Source organism: Populus alba, chromosome 14 (genome assembly GCF_005239225.2).
Source record: "Populus alba chromosome 14, ASM523922v2, whole genome shotgun sequence".
NCBI classification, from domain to species: Eukaryota; Viridiplantae; Streptophyta; class Magnoliopsida; order Malpighiales; family Salicaceae; genus Populus; species Populus alba.
Genome location: NC_133297.1, coordinates 5057668 through 5077280, shown reverse-complemented (window position 1 = coordinate 5077280; position 19613 = coordinate 5057668). Strand labels below are relative to the sequence as shown.

Here is a 19613-nt window from a genome sequence, read left to right as displayed (position 1 = left end):
CAGCCAATATGGTCTTTAAAAGTTCAACAGATCATCAGGAAAGAGAGACTGGACTTTTATTGGGCTCCAATAGTCAACATTTTGCAATGGTTGCTGCTATGATCAAGTTTAAGCAGGACTCCTCTTTGCCCAAATCAAAGATGAATGAATAAAACATGGGTTATTAATTTTCATTACCACGCCCCTGAATGTGACGAGTCATTTTTTACTTGATATTATATTAATTTCAAAACTTATTTTTTCATCATATTTTATGATAATAAAATAAATTAGGAGGATATATGTTGGCAAAACCTAACTCAAGCAACCCTTTTTCTATATGTATAAAAGGAAGGTAGGTTTTTTTTTATATATATATCTAGTGTTAGGGAGTATCATTTGGTCAGCTTGTATGTTAATTAAAGTTAAATTCTTTAATGCATTTTTAAAAATAAATTCTCTCGAATATTGATCTCAAGATTTAAATTAGATTTTAAAAAGTATCTCATAAAGTTAAAAGAGAGAGAGAGAGAGAGTATAAGTTATATTGAGAAATTTAAAGGTTAAAAACTTTAATTTTTTCATTAAAGCAAAATTCTAACACAAATTTGTAACAAATTTTTTATGTAAGTAGGATTTATTTAACTAAACAGAATTATAATTTTTCTTTCACTAAAAACAAATCAAATCAATTTGTCAAAAACCTGACAACCCTAACCTTAATCAAGTTGTTGTTGGTGTATATTATGTTTTTTCGGCATGTTAATGTATGTTTTATTTTTCTGTTCTATATAAACAGCCAATGATCTGCCTTAATCAATCACCAACAACTTATATATCATCAACGTATAATTAATCACACAATAAGATTCTTCGAGGAACATTAATTTTCATGCATGTAATTAAGCTACATCGAGCGTAAATTACAGAAAGAAAAGATGCATTGAAAAACTATAGAGCTTCGATATTATGAGGGAGGTTTATTGGAAGAACTACTTGCTATATATGCGTTAAGAGATTCACGTGGCTTTTATAATTAATAAACGGCAACCCTCCATTTTTCTTATTAATCCCTTCCATCTTTAGTTAATTTCAAATCTCTTTGTATCGGCCAAAAACTCACTTGCCCATTTTATTGATATATATGTGGACAGATTTAATCAAGATTATCTTTGACTTCGATCGAAATGGATAGAAGGATCACGTCACAAAAAAATCATGAAATTAATACGAGGGTTGCATTTAACATATTAAATTGATGAGGGGCTGGATCAACAAAAATACGATCCTAGAGGGACCGATTAGGATATTTTTTAACCATTTTGAAATGAGGGTCGCCCTTTCCATCTTAAACTAAAATCAAAGAAAACCGAGCCTTGCATGGCTGTCAATTGGGAAGTGGGAACTAGTTGGAGTGCAATTCCATCCCTTCGATTGCATGCGAAAATGTTTCATTCGCCGGCACATTGCTCATGCTAAAGTTTCAACTATGGGATGTTTGTTGTTTCCATTACAGCAAGAAAATTTATGTTGTTTTTCCAGATCTTCTTTATTGGGATTTTAAAGTAAAGTTCAAATTACTAGTGTGGAGTCTATTTCTTTTGGGAACAATCTAGGAATTGATGCATCTTATGTCTCTTGTTAGGTCCCGAGCCTGCCTGCCTCCGTACGTGAACCCGCCTGCATTTAGCTTGTTGCTAATTAATTAACTCAAATCTATCTGCTAGGAAGGAATTCAGTTTGGGATAGTTTCTCGTAAAGAACATGAAAATGGGAATGAAGATCCCTATTGGCTTTGCTTTGACATGCATGTCAAAATTACTCTAAGAACAAGAAACAACTTGGTCAACCATCTATAAAGACATGATTAAATAAATAAACGACATTTAGTTCATGTATTTTGACTGTATCTTCTTTTGCCTGTGGGAGTTTTCTGAGTTTGAATCCAAGTTTTAAGGGCAGGGAATTCTTTTTGGTGACGAGTGATGAGCATAAATTAATTCTTCACCATATATACGAGAAATACTTTTCACGAAACAAATTCATATCCATGTCCATAAGAATTAAATTGCTGTGTAAAAAGAAAACAAGTGAGGGGACTAGCCAAGGTTGGTTTAATGAATCAATTAAAGAAGTCATTTTAACTTCGCAGGACTTGCCAAGGTTTCCATTAATTAAGTAGTCAAGTCATACAAAAACATTAAATCCCCTCATTCATTGCGAAGATAAAGAAATGCGTTTGCTTGCGACCAAAATACCAAATAACATGTGAGGGGAGAATTTCAAACATTGATTGTAACTGTAGCGACCGGAGATAAACCAGCCGCCCCTCATTTATGAAGAGATCAACTACCATTCCTCACAAATATGATACCTCGTCTGGTTACTTACCCTTCTATCAATGGTTCGTTTGAAACCCTTGAACTTGTAAATTCATATGCATAGAAATTGACTTGGATAAAAATGAACAAGAAATCATATCTCTGTCCAATATATTCTAGCTATATCTCGCTACTATCTAAACAAACACACTGCATTTACAATTAGCTACAGATGCATGCATGTTTTGATTGCATGCGATGAATCGTGACAGTCGCCGAATTAGGATGTTTGTGTTTGTGCTCCCTGGTCATGATCATATGAATCTCTGACCATAACATTTTTTGCACATATTAATAATTATATATCAAGCTACTACACCAAACCAATGAAACCTCAGTGATTGCGTGCATAAATTAAGATGAAGACATTAATTGATCAATGGCAAAGTAAATATATGTTGTAGTGAATTACTGATAGTCAATCACCTAGATATATAATTGGCATATATGAATTAATTAGACACTTAAATTACAACACCAAACTAATCTAACTTAGCTGACCAAATTAGTCGGTGCAATAATTACCCCGCGCAGGAGATGCTATCATGAAAATGATAAAAAGGAAAAAAAAAAACATGTCAAATATAAGAAGAGATGGCCAGCCATGATCATGACATTGTAAGTTAGTGAAGCAAATTTACATTTTGATATTGTACATCAGCTAAAAAGATAGAGAGAGGCTCTTGCCAGTACAGTAAATCTAGCAGCCTGTGCCATGTGATATAATATATGACTTTATAGCTATGCAAAATGCAGCGATTGTTAGAACCCCAGGGTTCTGATAGTCATGAACACTCCATCTGACTTCATATTCTTCATTGCTCTATATATGGCAATTAAATTATTTTTTTGGTTGAAGCCCTCAAGGATTAGAGAAACAAGAAGAGAAACAGGTTCACAAGATAACCTAGAAAAAGGTTAAGTATTCAGTTATGGGAAGGAGGGTGTGTCTTTGGTGGAGAATAATCCAAGTTGAAACCAGGATGTGTTTCGCCACGTTTCTTTTGAGGCACAGGCCAAGAAACTGAAACAAGAGACTCTTTGCGAGCAGCACCTGAATCTTTTACTTTCTCGTCACTCATTGACTTCTGTTTGGCTTTCGAATCCTTCAGCTTTTGAGCATTATCATCCAACTGATCAGTCTTTGCAATGCTGTCTTCTTTTGCCGCTCCAAATTCATTTGACGAAGAGGAATCCGCTTTTATGGTAACTGAAATCTTCTTCTGATCACTAGTCTGTGTAAAACCCAGGAAATATATTATTAAAAATATCTACCATGTTATACCAAGCAAATGGAATTTAAAAATACAAGAAAAACTAGCAACTGGGTGCACCAACCTGATTAGAAATTATCTGAAATTTCTTCTCAGGCTTCTTATCAATATCAGCAAGTGGTCTGGCATTGCATGCATGCAAGGAAATGCATAAAATTGAAAGCAGAAAATAGCAAGAATATGTGATCACTGACATATTAAGGAAGACAAGCTTTAGCTAGCTAGAAAGAGTGTTTTAAGGTTTCAAAAATAACAACAACAAAAAAAAGCTTCCTTGGAGATTTGGAGAGTAGCGTGGTAGTGGTTAGGGCAGTAGCAATGGTGTTATTTGTAGGAAGAGCATTAAATGCAAATATAAAGTCTTTGTATTGCAGAACATGCAAGTGTATGGGTGGGGAAAAGAAAGGGTAAAGTGAAAAGAAATGGTTTGTTTTTTTGTCCCTTCTCTTTCACAATTCAATCGATTGGATGACACAGCCCTCGCCAGGGAAAGAGAAGAAGCTTAGAACTCTTCCTGTAGATATAATGGGGGAGAGAAGAAGAGAGAGAGTCCAAAAGAGAGATTTTCCTTAAAATATATCACAATATATAATTACGAAGCAAATGGAAGCAGGGGTGCTGGAATTAATATGCAACGTTAAATTAACATTAAACAAATTCGAGAAAGTGCGCGCACCCCTCATTGTTTCTACCGAAGAACTCCATTCTTTGTCTGTGTGAAATCTTCACTTGTGTGTCAAGTGAGGAAAAACTCAACGAATAAGTCATATATTATTGCATAGTTTCTGCTTCCTTGTTTCTTGCCCCTGGGCCTTCCCTGCCTTTTTTTCACCTTGAAAAACTAGTTACGAATATTTTATGAGTCATATATTATTGAAAGTAGGTTACCTTTTTAACTTGTGTTTCTTATATTTTCTCTCCTTGTTTGTCAATCTGTGTATTATACTTTATATTACCTTAATAGGGAAAAAAAAAAAAAAAAAAAAAAAAGAAGAAGTAGAAGCACATGCATGACATTGTTTGATGCGCGCAACTTTTTTTGAAGAACCAAGAATCAATAAAATTTGAAGAACCGTGAAATATCAGTCCTCGAAAGTCTTGGTAAATGCAATGTGCCTTTATCAACATGTCTTTTCGGTAGTTTTCCGATGAGAAATAGGGCACCGGGATGGGAATATTCCAGTCATATTTCTTCACAGGTCTTACGAAGTGGGTGAAAAATCTCAATGGCTGCTAATAATGGATGGGGTTGTCCTAACGAGAGTTGTGATGGTGGATCATCTGCAAAATAATTCTCAGTTTTTAAGTTTTTATTATTGAAGGGAAAAGCTAGTACCAAATTATTTTAGTTGGTGAAATAGATGATTTTTTTTTTAATGTGTGGTCAAGAAATGAGAGTCTTTACTCTTTACCTCTTGATAGTGATCAAGTCTAGTAAAAGACTTTAACTTTTCCAAGACGAAGGTCAGATTTAGAGGCGTAAAGGCTATTTATAGCTTACCCAGCAAAGTGATTTATGCTAAACAAATCCTTACCTTGTGAAATAAAAAATGCTTGATTGGCGGGTTATTCGTCCATTCAAAAGTATTCAAAAGTAGAGGTTTAAATATTTTATATATTGAATTGTATAATTAAATTTATTGTGTGTAAAGAGTACTTCAAAAGACATATTGTGCTTGACCAAGCGAGATAGGCTTGTTTCTGACGTAACTTTTATATTTAATTTTAGGTTGTTTTTAGTTTAAAAAAAATAATAAATTGATATTTTTTTAATATTTTTTAATAATTTTGATGTGCTAATATTAAAAATATAAAAAATTAAAAATATATTTTATTATATTTTTAAATAAAAATTATTTTAAAAAATACTATATAACACGATTTCAATCAAATATTATACCAGCGAAGTTTTTTATTGAAAAATCAAAATGTTCTCCAATATATTCTAATTAATGATAATAACAATAATAAGTAACACTAGAATTAAATGAAACACCTAAAAGTTTCAAATTCAAATAAAGAACTAATTAAACAGATCATTGTAAATATGTGTTTATTAATAAAATAAATTATTTTCCAAAATAATATAAAAATCTTTTTAAATCCAATGAGAATACTCTTCTAAATGAAAAAAGTAATAAAGTTAGATTTTGATTTGAAATCTAATTTTTATCAGAATTATAAGAACTATTTTATTTATTTATTTCAGAATTAAATTCCATTTGATTATAGAGAACTATAATTATATATTGTGTGCATTTTTATTGAGAAATTAAATTTTAAAAAAAAAATATTTCGTGAATCTTTTTTTAAAATTGAAATCAGAAAATTCATGTGAGTTTTTTGGATCTTGATGTTGTATACGTTGCAGACGAAGAATTGATTTTCTCTCCATGAAATCTTAAACACACGAAAAGGTCCTAAAACAGTTTAATCGGCTGATCAACGATCGTTGACTAGTAGCCACATGATCAGCCAAACATAGGTGGGCCCTTTGAAAAGCAGGGACACGAAGGGGAGAGAGACAGGAGGGGACACTGGTGCATGAACTCGCCCCTTCTCTGTACCTTCACAAGGAACAGGTAAGAGTGTCCTAACCGTCAACACCGGCCATACAGGACACGTGGAGAACACCCATGTGATTCATTCAACTGCCACGTGGAAAATGTCCGATGCACCTGTATCCCAACATGGTAATTAAACCCGGGTTCACCAATAAAAGAGAAGGAAAATCTTCGGCACACCAGCTGCAGCTCCAAGGCATAAAACCAAGAATTACCCGCATATCAGAACTCTTTTTTGTGTGTCCATTTCATCGCTTCTTCTTTTCAATTTAATTCATGGGTAGTATTCTTCTTAATTACTCCTTTTACTCTTGTTTGTTTTAAGAAGTAGATCTAGATGCAAAGATGTATCTTTATCACCAAAAAACCTTGCTAGAAATAGACATATATATATATATATATATTCAAAGATACCAAAACCTAAAAATATTACTGAAAATGAGAAGACACGAGCTGACGTTAAAGTTACTGAAAAAAAAAAATACAAGTTACCGAGAAAAAAAAAAGGATTATTTAGGTTAGGTAATCACTCAAGTTTCAGATTGAATAATCTAATTATAAATTTAGTTTTTTAATATCTAAAATCCAGCTAAAATCTTAATTTATTTGGTTTCAAGTCAACCCGGAAGTCAGGTGAGGTTTACAACCATGCCCGCCCAAGGCTTGCCCATATTGGCGTCCCCAGTGGTCCGAGAAAAACACACCATAGGTCAGGTGCGGGCATCGTGATCGCCAAGGCCCAGGATGACCGTTGATGGTTATCCAATCTGACGGCAAAATATAGAAATGGGAGAGATTTTGAATGAAGGAATTGATTTGGACTCTCTAAAATGGTTTGTGGCCTTTTTCTTCCCTTCTTTTAAATTAGTTCTTAGCACACTAAAATGTTTGTCAAAGTACCGATTTTTAAATCACTAAAGTCCATGAAGTTTATGTAGCAGTTCATATATTTGATTATGGACTACATGTAATGATTTTATTGAATTGAGAATTGACAAAAATTGACTAAATGTAACAGTTCTGATTAATTCTGGACTAATTGTAATGATTTCTTCAAGGTCTCTTGAACCAATAATTTTAGGCTATGGATTACGATCATCCAACCGTTTATACGATAATCAAGAGATTGTACAAGATGTACTTGGGACCAAATGTTTGTTTTGGATTTAATTCCTATTTCTATCCAATTTAAATTTATTTAATATGTATAGGTTATCGGACATGATGCTTTTGATGTATTTTTAAAATCTGGTAAATTTTATTAGAAGATTTTTCACTTGTATTTTTAAATTTAAATTTTAATAAATATTTTCCTTAAGCAATTATAATATATAAAAATTGATTCGGAAATATATGCTTTTTCTTAAAAAATGTATATATTAAATTGAAATGGGAAGAAGATCACAAGCTCGAGCTCGACTCTCCTGTTTGTTTGTATGTTGGTTTGGCGAGTTGTAGATTCCCCGTGTAAATTTGTAGGCGTTGATGGCCTCCTCACGTGGAGTGTTTATGTTGGATATGATCGACGGCGCGACAGGCTCGGCTATCAAAAATGGCTAGGGATTCGGGCTTGGCGTTGACAGCCAGCTCAACTGGTTGTGTCCTGTAAAAGCAGAGCAGTCTCGGTCGGCTCGCTCAGTTGTCCCCACGGCATCCTCGCTTAATCTGCGCATCATCGGCTTATCGAAGTGAAGGCGGTCCAATATCTACGAGAATTAATAATGTCAGAGTAAGTTCGGTAAGACCATGTCGGTCGGTCGTAGAAGTTAAGAGTGAAAGCTAGTAATGGTTTGTATGTTGAGACTTCCAACATAAACAGTCCAGTTTGACTGCTTCTCTGTATCTGAGATCAAATGCCCCATCATTCCCGTGTCAATGCCACTTAGTTATACAGTTAATCCTGAATCCATCCGGATTTAAAAAAAAAAAAACAAAATCTTGCTTAATTTTATTAAAAATTCAGGTTGATTGAGTCTAATTTCATCAGCATCCAGCTTTTATTGTTGACTTTTTTTAAAAAAATTATTTATTAAAACAATGTTGTTTTTATTATTTTTAGAAAAATTTAAAGCCATGACCTGGTTTTATTCCAAGTCGATTTCTTTTGGATTTTACAGCTAAGATTTTAAATGAATTCATATTCGAGAATGAAAAATTATTCACAAAAAAAAGGTATAAAATGGCTGTATATTTTGAACTAATGTCACTTTCTTTTATCTAAAAGGGGCTTTTGTATAGAAAAAGATAAAGCTTATGTGAAATAATTATTAAATTCTAAAGACCATTTCGAACTGTAGAGGGCCGAGGCTTAGGTGGTTCGATGGTGAAATTTGAAATTTCATATCTGTAAAGTTTTAGATTCAACATTTTTCAACACCTTATAATAGCCTTTACATGTAATCAAAGAGATGCCTTTTCGATATATGGAATGTGAAGTGTAAAACGTATCCAATAAAAATAATTTGAGGTCTAAATTAATTTCTCAAAACACCACCACTTGGAAAGTCAAGAGACTTGATAGAATAATATTTAGAAGTATCTAGTGGTAAGAGTTTGGGATTAATAAGTTTATTTTTTTATGATTTTAAATTTAAGTCTTGTGATTGTTAATATTAATAATTATTAAAAACTTATATGATTATTAATTTTAAAATTTATAAAAATTAGTTGAAATGTGTGTAAATTAATCTAGACACGTTAATAAATAAATAAATAAAGCCTTGATAGCCTTGATAGAGATTTCATGGGCTTGGCTTGACTGTCTAATGTTCTGATTGAGCAATCACCTCGTAAAAAATGTTTTTCTTTTAATATAAACTATGGATTGATTTTACCCTCCCTGTGTGGCGTAGATGCAGTTTTTCTTTCAAAGCTGCTTCTCTAAACCACGTGCATCATTTATATTTAACAATCATAAGTTACAAATTAAAATTTATTATTTTTTCATTACACTTTAGATTAAAAAGAGAGTAAAAGAGATAAAATAATTTGATTCTTTAAAAAAAAAAGTTCAATTAGGAAAACCACGAAGGATAGAGTTTTAAAACCATCCAAGTCTTACAAAAAAAAAAATTATATTGATACATGCACATAATAATCAAATAATAAACTATTTTTAAGACTACCTCGTCAGTCAAACTTAAACATGGTAATGAAGATTAATAGAAGCAAAGCCGAATTAATTTATCTCCCAATCCAAGCAATTAATTAGCAAAAATAATTTATTTAAAATCTTGAATTTTTTTAAAATAAAATCTAATTTTTTTTATTTTAAATTATTTTTTTTTATTTTAATGTACTAATATCAAAAATAAACTTTTAAAAATATTTTTTTAAAAAAAAGCTTTAAAATAAATCCTCTTCCATACTATCAAATAAACCCCATCTAGACTACACGGATCACATATCAAATCCGCGATCCAATATCAAAGGGTTTTGAGAAAAAAGTAAACATGTACACATATCAAAGGATTTCAAATCCGTTGATACCACTTCGATGGATCTCCCTCTTCTCCCCTTTTCCTTTACTACTGACAGCTTCTCACTTTCCAAACCTGAGATGTGCGGTTTCCCACATTGGGAGCCAATTCAACCTTTTCTCCAGATATACCCAATCCTCACTCTCTCCCATTTTGTTACCACTGCATTCATTTCACAGTAATATTTCTAGGCAAGCTTCAAGATTTACTCCAAAGTAAACCAAGACGCCTGCTCCTCATTTATGTGGAGGCAAAAACTAGAAACCAATTAATAGACAAGTAGTGAGCGAGGAAAAGAAAACATGTTTCCAAATTTTTATTTACTTTCAGTAGCTGACACCATTTCAATTTCCGAAGAGCTGTACACATGTACAAGAAAGACAACAATGCCATAAATCACAGGGCATAATATCAGGACTGTTCAAGTCCTAGGAAACGAGAGATAGATTTTAACTTGTAATGACAAAGAATGGAAGACACTGAAAGAACTTGGCTATGACAACATCTGGCACCCAAATGTGTTTTCCCCACTGTACGTGACATAGAGAAATGCATCCTCATCCTTCTTTTCATTATAGATTGAGGACATTATTGCTCCTGCGATATGTTTGAATTTACACAAATTATTACTCCCAGGTTTCTGAAAAATGTTAAAACACTTTTGCCTGCTATTAAAAAACTATCCACAATTTTAAAGGGAACACGCCAGTTATACAAGCAAACACAGAGACTAAATACACACCAGTTGCCCTGCATATGAACTAATTTGTGCTAAACAAAGTTTAGATTTCTACAGAAATTAATGTTCGTGCATCTTCATGAACGTGCATCTTCAATGAGCAACTTAACAATTGAAGTAAACAAAATGATCATTAGATGCTTTAATTGATAATTTAGTTTCGGTTGAAAAAACATTTCCTTGACCCATTTAATTTGCGATGGACTAGTTCAATTGGTTAGTTTTAAAGGAAAAGTTATTCCATGCAGTAGAGATTCATTGTCAAAAAATCAGTTTAATAGCAGTATCTAAAAACCATTTCACACCCACAGCCATTATTATATATAAAAAATAAATATACATATCTGTATCAGTGAACCTGACTAGTTTGAGATTCAAGCTATTTTTGATAAGTTCATAGATGTATTATGCACATTTCATTAGGAGGGGGAAGAGAGAAAGTGATTGATACCAGTTGGTGGGAGGACATTGTCCACAAATATAAAAATTGCCTTTTCTGCGCTCAGTTTAATTCTCTTCCGGATCACATAAACAAATTGACCGACTGTCAGGTCAGCTGGGACTAGGTACCTGTAAAACTCAAACCAAATAGATATTATCTTTTGCACTTCAAAATGTATAAATAAACAGAAGTACGGGACATAAACAACCATATGGTGCAATTTGAATTGTAGGGGAAAAAACCCATCAACTGAATTTTTGGAGGACAAGAAAGATGCATTCTCTAACTAACAATACTAAAGGAAGACCCGAACCATATCATGAACGAAACAAAGGGAGAAAACATTTGCAGTATGAAAGTGATTCTTACTTTATCTTGTCGATGTTGGGAATATCGCTTCTCTCAGCCTTCTCCACAATTACCTAGTTGGTAAGTAATAGAGGCTAACTGGGATGAGAAAGGTGCCAAAAGACTTTACTCCTTATTGAAATTAGGCTATCCATTGTAGAACATATATAACTTAAACAGAAACAAAATTCAAGGAAATAATATCATTCAACGAGCAAATGGAGCACCATGCATCAGTCCTCAACACATGTAATTAAAATTGAATGCGTAAATGATGTGATGAGCACAGATTTCAGCGCAATGCAACAAGCAAGCTCGCATGATTAAAGCACAATAAAACCCACATCGAAACAGATACAATATGTACAAAATTAAAGCATGTTCTACCACCTAAATTGTTTCAAAATTCAAAAGGCTTTCTTTCAACAAGAGAAATAAAAGGCAAGCAAGATCTTGTGTTCTGCTTTCCAGAATGAACAGCAAAATTTTAGGAAGTTCAATCAGATGAATAAATCGACCTAGCCCACATTTATTACCAACAGTCACAGAGTAGAGATAGAGGCTTCAATCAATCGCTAAATGCAAAAACAACCATCATAAATCATCATGTCTAAGTAGCGAGAACAATTCAAGCCCCATTGACAACAATACCAATATTCATCAAAAAAAAAAAACTCAGCACCAGCAAAAAATAACTCTATCCCGAACTCCGTCAACTAATGAGCTACAATTAAAAAAACATCCTTACCGGAATCCTGTCCGGGTATTTCTCCCTGATTCTCGCAGCTTCAGCCCTCCTCTTCTCTAAAGAAAAAGAAAACGAAAATTAGGGTTTCGTAATTACACAGAATCAGGCATGATTAAACAAAAACAAGAAAAATACCGAAATCATGCTCTTGCTTGAAACGGCTCATAGTCATAATTTTTATCAGAAATTCTGCAAACACAAGATTATCCGCTGCTTACGAAACTAAAATCGATCAATAGAATCAAAAGGACGAGAATATCAAAATCCAAGAAGTAATTAAATTTCCTCGGCAACCAAACAGAAGTTAACGAAGACTTACACAAACAGATTTTTTTGTTTGGAGTTCGAAGTGATGATTTTATTTAATCTCGGTTCCTCTCCGATTAATTTGTGTCAGGCATGCCAATGAGTCATTACCACGTGAATAAAGTGGAGTTGGGAGTAGAGTTTTGGATACGTGGTATTGTGTGTTTGGTTGAGTGAAGGAAAGGTATGCCGATGAGTGATTGCCACGTAAATAAGATGGAGGGGAAGTAGAGTTTTGGATACGTGGTCTTGTGTGTTTGGTTGAGTGAAGGAACTTGAGAGCCAATCACCGTAGAGAGGGATTTAGGGGTAGAATAATGTGGCCAGCTGTTTTCTTCCTGAAGTATCAAGGGAGTGTTTGTTTTATGGTTAAATATTTTTTTTTTGAAGTATTTATGATTCAAGAGGTACTAGATTGATAATTGTGCTGCATGCTTTCTGCTCTTGGCATTAAGGGTAGGGGTGGAGCAAAAAAGAGAAATTAAAAGGGGTTAAATTAAAAAAAATTATTTAAAAAATTTAAAATTTTTATTATTTTATATAAAAGAAGGGCTAGAAAAATTTTCCTTGCAGGGGCAGGGCCTGCCTGCCCCCCTTCCCTGCCACTGATTAAGGGGTTGTTTTAATTTGTTGTTTGTTCGATTATTAATACGTTATAAATATAATAATGTGGTATTAAGGTTTTAGTTTTTTTTATTAATTGTTCGAGTCAACTTACGTATACTTCAATTTATTATACAGGTTTGAAAATTAATAATTATATATGCCTTCAATAACTATTATATTAGTAATTATAGGGCTTAAAATTGAGACTGTATAGAGTTTTATTATCTTATTAAACTAAATGCAACTATTACAACATAATTCATCTAAAAAGAATTTTAGTATTGATGGCTTTATGAACGTGAAACGACATATGTTAAAAAGTTATTAAGAATAAAATAATTATGGTGTTTTGTCTTTTACAATAGATCTAGCTCGAGTTCTACTACTCTCTTATTCATGTAACAACTATAAAGAGAAAAAATGTTATTTTTGTTTCGTAAAGTTTCAATAATTAAAAAAATAAAAAAGATAAAAAAGCTAACACGTGAACCTCATAGTAAAAAGATAGTATTCAATATTTTTTGTGAACCTCATGCTGGAACTCATTTATTGATGGGTTCCATTGACTCTGCCAAAACTGTGATGCATTCAGAACATTAAATTCATTATAAAAATAAATATGTTTTAAATATTTTTTTATATAAAAAAATAATTTAAAAAATAAAAGCTATCACAACATTAAAAAAAATAAAAATGCAGGACTTTTTATGTTCTCATCACATGTAGCATTTTTAACAAAAGAAGAAGAAAGATATCTATCCTTGAATCGCGCCAGATCTCTATCCTTGAATTGCGGCAATGCTCCTTTCCAGCCATCTCCAGTGTTGCCGATCGCTGCTTCTATTCAATATTTTGAAGCTCGACTTTGATAACAAATTAGTCAAGCTATTAAATCACCGAATTAAATAATTGGATTGGTTATATATATGCATTACAAAATATATAATATAAATAAGAAGTGGTGAAGTGATAAGTATATATTTTAAAAAATGGAGGTATCGAGTTCAAACCTAGCAAGGCATCACCTTTTTTCCCCGAACCAGGTCATATGGGTTCCAGTATTTAGTGTCAACCTAGATTGGTTGGGTGGCTAGGCCGTCGAACCTACAATCAGACCGACCAGTCCAGTTCATGTTTAATAACAATGCTTTTGTTAGAACCCTAATAAATCACCCTGTCTTTTTCGGTATATAATTTTTCTTTTCCCTGGATTAGTGCTTGAAGTTGTAGGCTAAAAATCATGAAGCTGTTAAAGCGTTAAGCCTTCAAGATTGTTTACTTTAAGAATTTGAGTCTCTCTTTGTATCCGCGTAACATCCAAAGAAGCGAGTATTTGTTTCTATGTTTTTTTTTTTAAAAAAATCAAAATTAATTGTTTTAAATGATTTTCACGTGTTGATATTACAAATAAAAAAAATGTCATATATCATATTTCTAAATACATGTATAATCTTTAATCTTGTATGGACGATGTCATTATCCAGGAAGAGGTTGAAATAGTGTCATTTTCAACATAAGAATTGGAAGTTTATGGAATTATGTCACGTCAATCTCGTAATAAAATAAAAATCAACTGTTGAAAACAGCTGGAAATTAAATGTATAGCTAAAAACACATCACCCTTTTTATTATTATTAATATAAATATTTGGTTTAATTTATCCATATTTTAATTAATTTTATAAATTTTAAAATTAATAATTATATAAATCTCTAAAAATCACTTGAACTGCACTCTTACTTGTATTCACTGTAACGTTGTACATGGGATTAAACTCACAAAATTACTTGGACCTTGTACAACGTTCCAAAATTTTAATCCCTTTTTCCACCTCACTGGTTGTCTTGGAATTCAAAACAAATCAGGCCATGCATTGTGAGTTTACACTCAACCTTGCAGGCTGCCCATGTATTATGAACCCAGGCCTACAGTTTCTCGTAAAAGGGCTAATTAAGTCTGGCCCATCAGCTTGGCACGTGCCCGACCAGATTGAGCGCTAAACTGGGCTTTGAAAGACCATCAATAAGCAAAAATGACTGTCGTTTTTTTTTTTTTTCACTCCATAAAATTATTAAACTTAGGTTGTATCATGATCTGATTTCATATTTGAATTATGAGTTGGGGTGATTTAATTAAGTTTGGCCGGTAACCATTCAAAACAAAATAATGTCATTCAAAGATTTATTTAAAAATTAAAATAATATAATTTTTATTTTTATTTTTATTTTTAAAAATCAAACTAAATTTCCATCCAATTATTCAAGTTTAATTGAATAACTCTAATATTTTAGATTCAATCTTGGCTCGATGGAGTTTTGAAATTGACCCCTCAAGCTAGGTCAAATTTATTAACATTGATTTTATGGATTTTTATTATTATTATTACTAGTTAGATATGAAGGGTGAAATGATTTTAAAGCTCATTAAAATCATTATTGAAATTTGAACCTGCAATCAAAGATAAAACCGAATACTTCCAGCAACTAGCTGTATAGCAGGGCTACATTTTCTCGCCGTCCTGAACTCTACTTGCTTAATATTTTAATTGAGCAAAAACACGAAGACATGGAGGCCTCAAGTTTAATTTTCTTTAATAGGAACTATCACAAAAAAAAATAAAAAATGCAAAGCACCGTTTACCAGTATAGAATATATACAAACAGCTGCTGATAAAAGACCTTGTCCATAATAAGAGTAATGGAGAAATAGAAGTCAAAAGACAACGCACATCTAATAATATATATATATATATATATTATCTCTTCATTTGCAAATGCATGCATGCATTCTGTATATGGTTCAATTCCTATTTTATTGAGCAGTTACACTTAATCGATCTCGTGGCCTATGAGTGCCGCCGGCCATCTAAATTTTGTTCTCTAATCCTGGCCTGCCAACTATAGAATTAAAAATTGGTAAAAAAAAACATTGGTATTACTGTTAAACAAGGTAAATGATATTCTTGGGTGCTCCTAATTTCATGTCCCTGAAATAAATCTTGTTTTTGAACTGAGGAGGCATTCATTTACAGTGCCCTCTACGGCTCAAATTCTGAGATTTATGGGGTTTTTGAGGTTGAAATATGAAAGTTATACCATTTGCACTGCTAGCTAATTCTCTTCATTTAGATTAAAAAAAAATACATCTTGCCAATTTGATCTTGGTTTTTCTCTTGTTTGATAAGATAGCGAGGTATTGATTTTAATCCACCACGCCAGAGGAGACTGGAACAATAAGGCCCTCGCACCCGGTCAGGACCACTGTGCCCAACCCTTGCGTGCTGATCCAGGCTGGTTAGAGGTTAGAACAACTTCAAGCAATCTGATCGACCAAGCATGTGGCTAGCCTAACAAATACGTTTGTTACATACATATGATTTTAGCATGACGACGACGAGGAGCCTTCGATGAAACAATAGTAACAAGTTCTTACTATTGCTCAATGAAAAAGTATCGGGCTTTAAACTTTAAAGTGCTCTTTTAGCTCTGCTAGCTATATGTGGTGGATTAGGGCAGGCAAATATTCTTGTGTGTTTTCGCTTGCTTGAGGCGTGGGGTGTCCTGACAAGAGAGAGAACTTGCGACCACCTTCCTTTTTGGCAAGCAAAGAAACAAAATTTGTAGAGAAAGAAAAAGAGAGGGATATAAAAAATTTAAAATTTCGAATAGAAAACTAGAACTAGGGAAGAGAGAGGCAAGCAAAGTGAGTTGAGGGGTCACTTTACACTTCATAACAGGAAGAAGAGAGGTTGTTGTTGTTGAGCCTTCACATGGGATGGAAAGGATAAACTAAGCCTTCTTCCTGACATGTCCAAATCATGGTTGCCCTAAAAAATTATTGACAAACCTAAGCATGCCCCTCTCTATCTTCCCAGTTCATCACCAAAAACTGCAATCTTCTCCAGACAATGGAACTACTCCCTTCTTCGAGTTCCTTTAACGCCCACAGTACTGGTTCCTATTATTGTCTGAGCGTGATCATCATGGCGCCCTCCTGCATGTTCATGATCTGTAAGCGTGTGGAGTTAAGTACATGGGTGGATGAGGAAATTAAGTGACACTATATTGATTGAACGTGCCCCATTTTTACAAATTTGGACCAGACCTCTTCTGAATTCTGGAGGGGGTGAAGATGAGTAAAGATAGAAAATTGAAAGCAACGCTGAGATGAAAATCAACATGTTGATGAGGCTAGCTATAATGTGTCGAAGCATGGTTCCAGAAAGAGATACAGAAAACATTCAAAGTCTACCTGTGCTCTGAATTATGTCCCACCCTATAAAAGGACTGTTTCTTCATTATATTATTTGACCCACATGGTGACCACTGCACTGGCTATTCACAGGGTCACGTATTAATTTGCCCCTTTGAGTACCAGCGAGGGTTGGGTCTTGCAGCAACTGCCTGGTTCTTCTCGTCAAACGAACGCGGTTTTAATTCTTGCTAGCAGTGAAATTTGTTCTAAGGTGGGATTCGTTTTCTAGTCTGGAATTTTGCCTCTTAGAGTGCTCTAAAACGAGAACTCAAAACCTTTACTTCGAACTTGTACGATATGCCCGGAGGAGCAACTATATTGTTTTTTTATACACTCTTTGCTTGGTGAATGAAAAAACTAAATAATGGTAATCCAAAACAATAATTATCACAATTTATATATTAAGATTGTGCACTGTTCTTCTTTTTTTACATGTATGTTATTATGTTTTTTTTTTTAATAATATTTTTTTGTAAATTAATATAAGTATTTCGGATCAGCTTGCGCGCATCTCGATTAATCCCACGAGTGAAGTTAATAATTATATAAGCTTAGAATGACCCTAAGATTTATGAAACTTAAACTAGTAATTTTTATAAAGTAAATCTAGAGCATAACAAATTAAATAAACTCAGGAATAATATAAAGATGTGTGTTCTACAGTGACATGATTTATGCAAATGAATTAAGTTTTCTACATGTTGGTTTCGAAAACTGGGAATTCATTTAAGAAAGTAAACTTTTTAAATTACCAAGTCAAATTCCTGAGATCTATATATGCACTATACCTTTTTGATTAACTATAGAGGTAGACTTGGTTTTAAAGTGTAAAAACTAGTATTTCAAAAGGATCACTTAATTGTTAAACAGGAATAAATAAATAAATAAATGCAATTAACATCTGTTAATTACGGATGACTCGAAGAAAAAAGAAAAAAAAAACATTTCGAACTAAAATAACTCAAAACACAAAAGGCAATAAAGTTCCATCAATGTTCCACTCTTGTAATTCGGTGCCTATACTAGCTAGTATCATTTTTTTTAATCTTCCAAAATAGAAAAACAACCTCATGTGTGTTTACATGGTTTCATCGAAGCGGCTTCCTGGGTACTTGGGCAGCGGGAAATTGTATGCCAGAATTTTTATTTTTTTTAATTAATGAGATCAATATAATATTAATAATTAGCTAGGAAAGAGTGCAGGCAAAGGAGCAATGTTATCTTTGATCACTTTGCGGCCATTAGCTTATGTTCTTTAATTAATGCGTCGGCTCAGTGTCTTTCTCTACTTTGTTGTGCTGTTTTTTAAAATAGTTTTTATTTAAAAGTATATTAAAATATTATTTTTTTTATTTTTTAAAAATTTATTTTTAATATAAATGCATCAAAACAATAAAAAAAAATTAAAATTTTTAAAAACACCCATTTTTACTCTAAAAACAAATATGCACTAGGATGGTGAGCAGATGGCTGCTGATATATTATTTCAGAAATTTTAAAGTAGTGTTGTCGATTTACATTTTTCTCTGCATTTGGAAAAGATATTGTCGAGGCCCTGCTTCTTCTTTTTTGTGTGTAGTCACTATTCATCTATTTCTTGTTGCCGAGCATTATTGTTTGTTTCCATTGATCCGTGCCAGTGTCCTGATAACTTTATCAACTAGGTTTTTGTTCATCTTCTCTTTTAATCCTAGCTGGTTTGCAAGCTGGTGTTATGCTACAAATCAAATCAAATCAAGGTTTCTTTTTTACACAATAAAAAATATATAAATTGTGAAAAAGTATATGATATTATTGTTAAATTCAGCTTAACGGATAAACTTTGAAACCTTTATAGTCGGACTCCTTGTTCATAACAAGTTTAAAATTAAATTATATAAAATTTGATTCAATATTATTAATATTCTTTTTATGCAATAAAAAATATATAAATTGTGAAAAAATATCTTATATTATTATTAAATTTAGTTTAATGTATAAATTTTGAAATCTTCATTGTCTAATTTCTTGTCCAAATTTAAAATTAAATTATATAGAAATTGACTCAATAAGATCCAGTTGACTTTACGAGATTAAAAAACACTTCAAGTAACTGGTTTAAAAAAATTCAATGATAAAATTAAAAAAAAAAAATTATTCAATTTTTTATCTAGTCTGTATTTAAAATTAAAATATGTGTGAATTGTTCCAACGTGATTCAAATAACTTGTATCTGATCTAAAGAAAATTCAAATGACTATTAAAAAAATTAATGATGAAATTTAAAAAAAAAATTAAAAAAGGCTGAATTAAGAAAAAAAAAAAGTAGCTTATTTTTCACATTAACAATGAAACTCAAGAAATAAAACGTTTATTCTTTTAATACATAAAGGTAATTAACAATACAGGTTCAGCTCTTTTTTATATTTCATTTTAAGGTGAATAACAACTGTTTTTTTTTTTTTCCAATTAGGCACTTACGCTCTTATTCTTCTAATAACATCACTAATATTT

The 19613-nt window shown here is 32.4% G+C and overlaps 1 protein-coding gene across 4 annotated transcripts; it reads right to left on the bottom strand.

Moving 5' to 3' along the window:
* Positions 1-9960: 9960 nt before the first annotated feature.
* On the bottom strand, positions 9961-12469 carry LOC118041352 (autophagy-related protein 8f). 4 transcript variants are annotated; one of them, XM_035048646.2, is made up of 6 exons: positions 12274-12469; positions 12090-12176; positions 11955-12010; positions 11228-11280; positions 10868-10986; positions 9961-10274 (listed from the first exon to the last, which is right to left on the bottom strand). In XM_035048646.2, the coding sequence occupies exons 2-6, from the start codon at positions 12124-12126 to the stop codon at positions 10171-10173; spliced, it is 369 nt and encodes a 122-aa protein (XP_034904537.1). In that variant the 5' UTR covers positions 12127-12176; positions 12274-12469; the 3' UTR covers positions 9961-10170. The 4 variants fall into 4 exon arrangements, with proteins under 4 accessions (XP_034904537.1, XP_034904538.1, XP_034904536.1 ...); XM_035048647.2 differs by having other exon boundaries at positions 12090-12164; XM_035048645.2 differs by having other exon boundaries at positions 12090-12143; positions 12274-12464.
* Positions 12470-19613: the final 7144 nt, after the last annotated feature.

Bases quoted from the DNA above. Each gene is read 5' to 3' on its own strand.
- LOC118041352 (XM_035048646.2), bottom strand. From the start codon at position 12,126: ATGACTATGAGCCGTTTCAAGCAAGAGCATGATTTCG. The intron at 11,281-11,954 runs GTAAGGATGTTT...CTTACCAACTAG, and splicing joins AATACCCGGACAGGATTCCG to GTAATTGTGGAGAAGGCTGA. The intron at 10,275-10,867 runs GTATCAATCACT...AACATATCGCAG, and splicing joins CAATGTCCTCCCACCAACTG to GAGCAATAATGTCCTCAATC.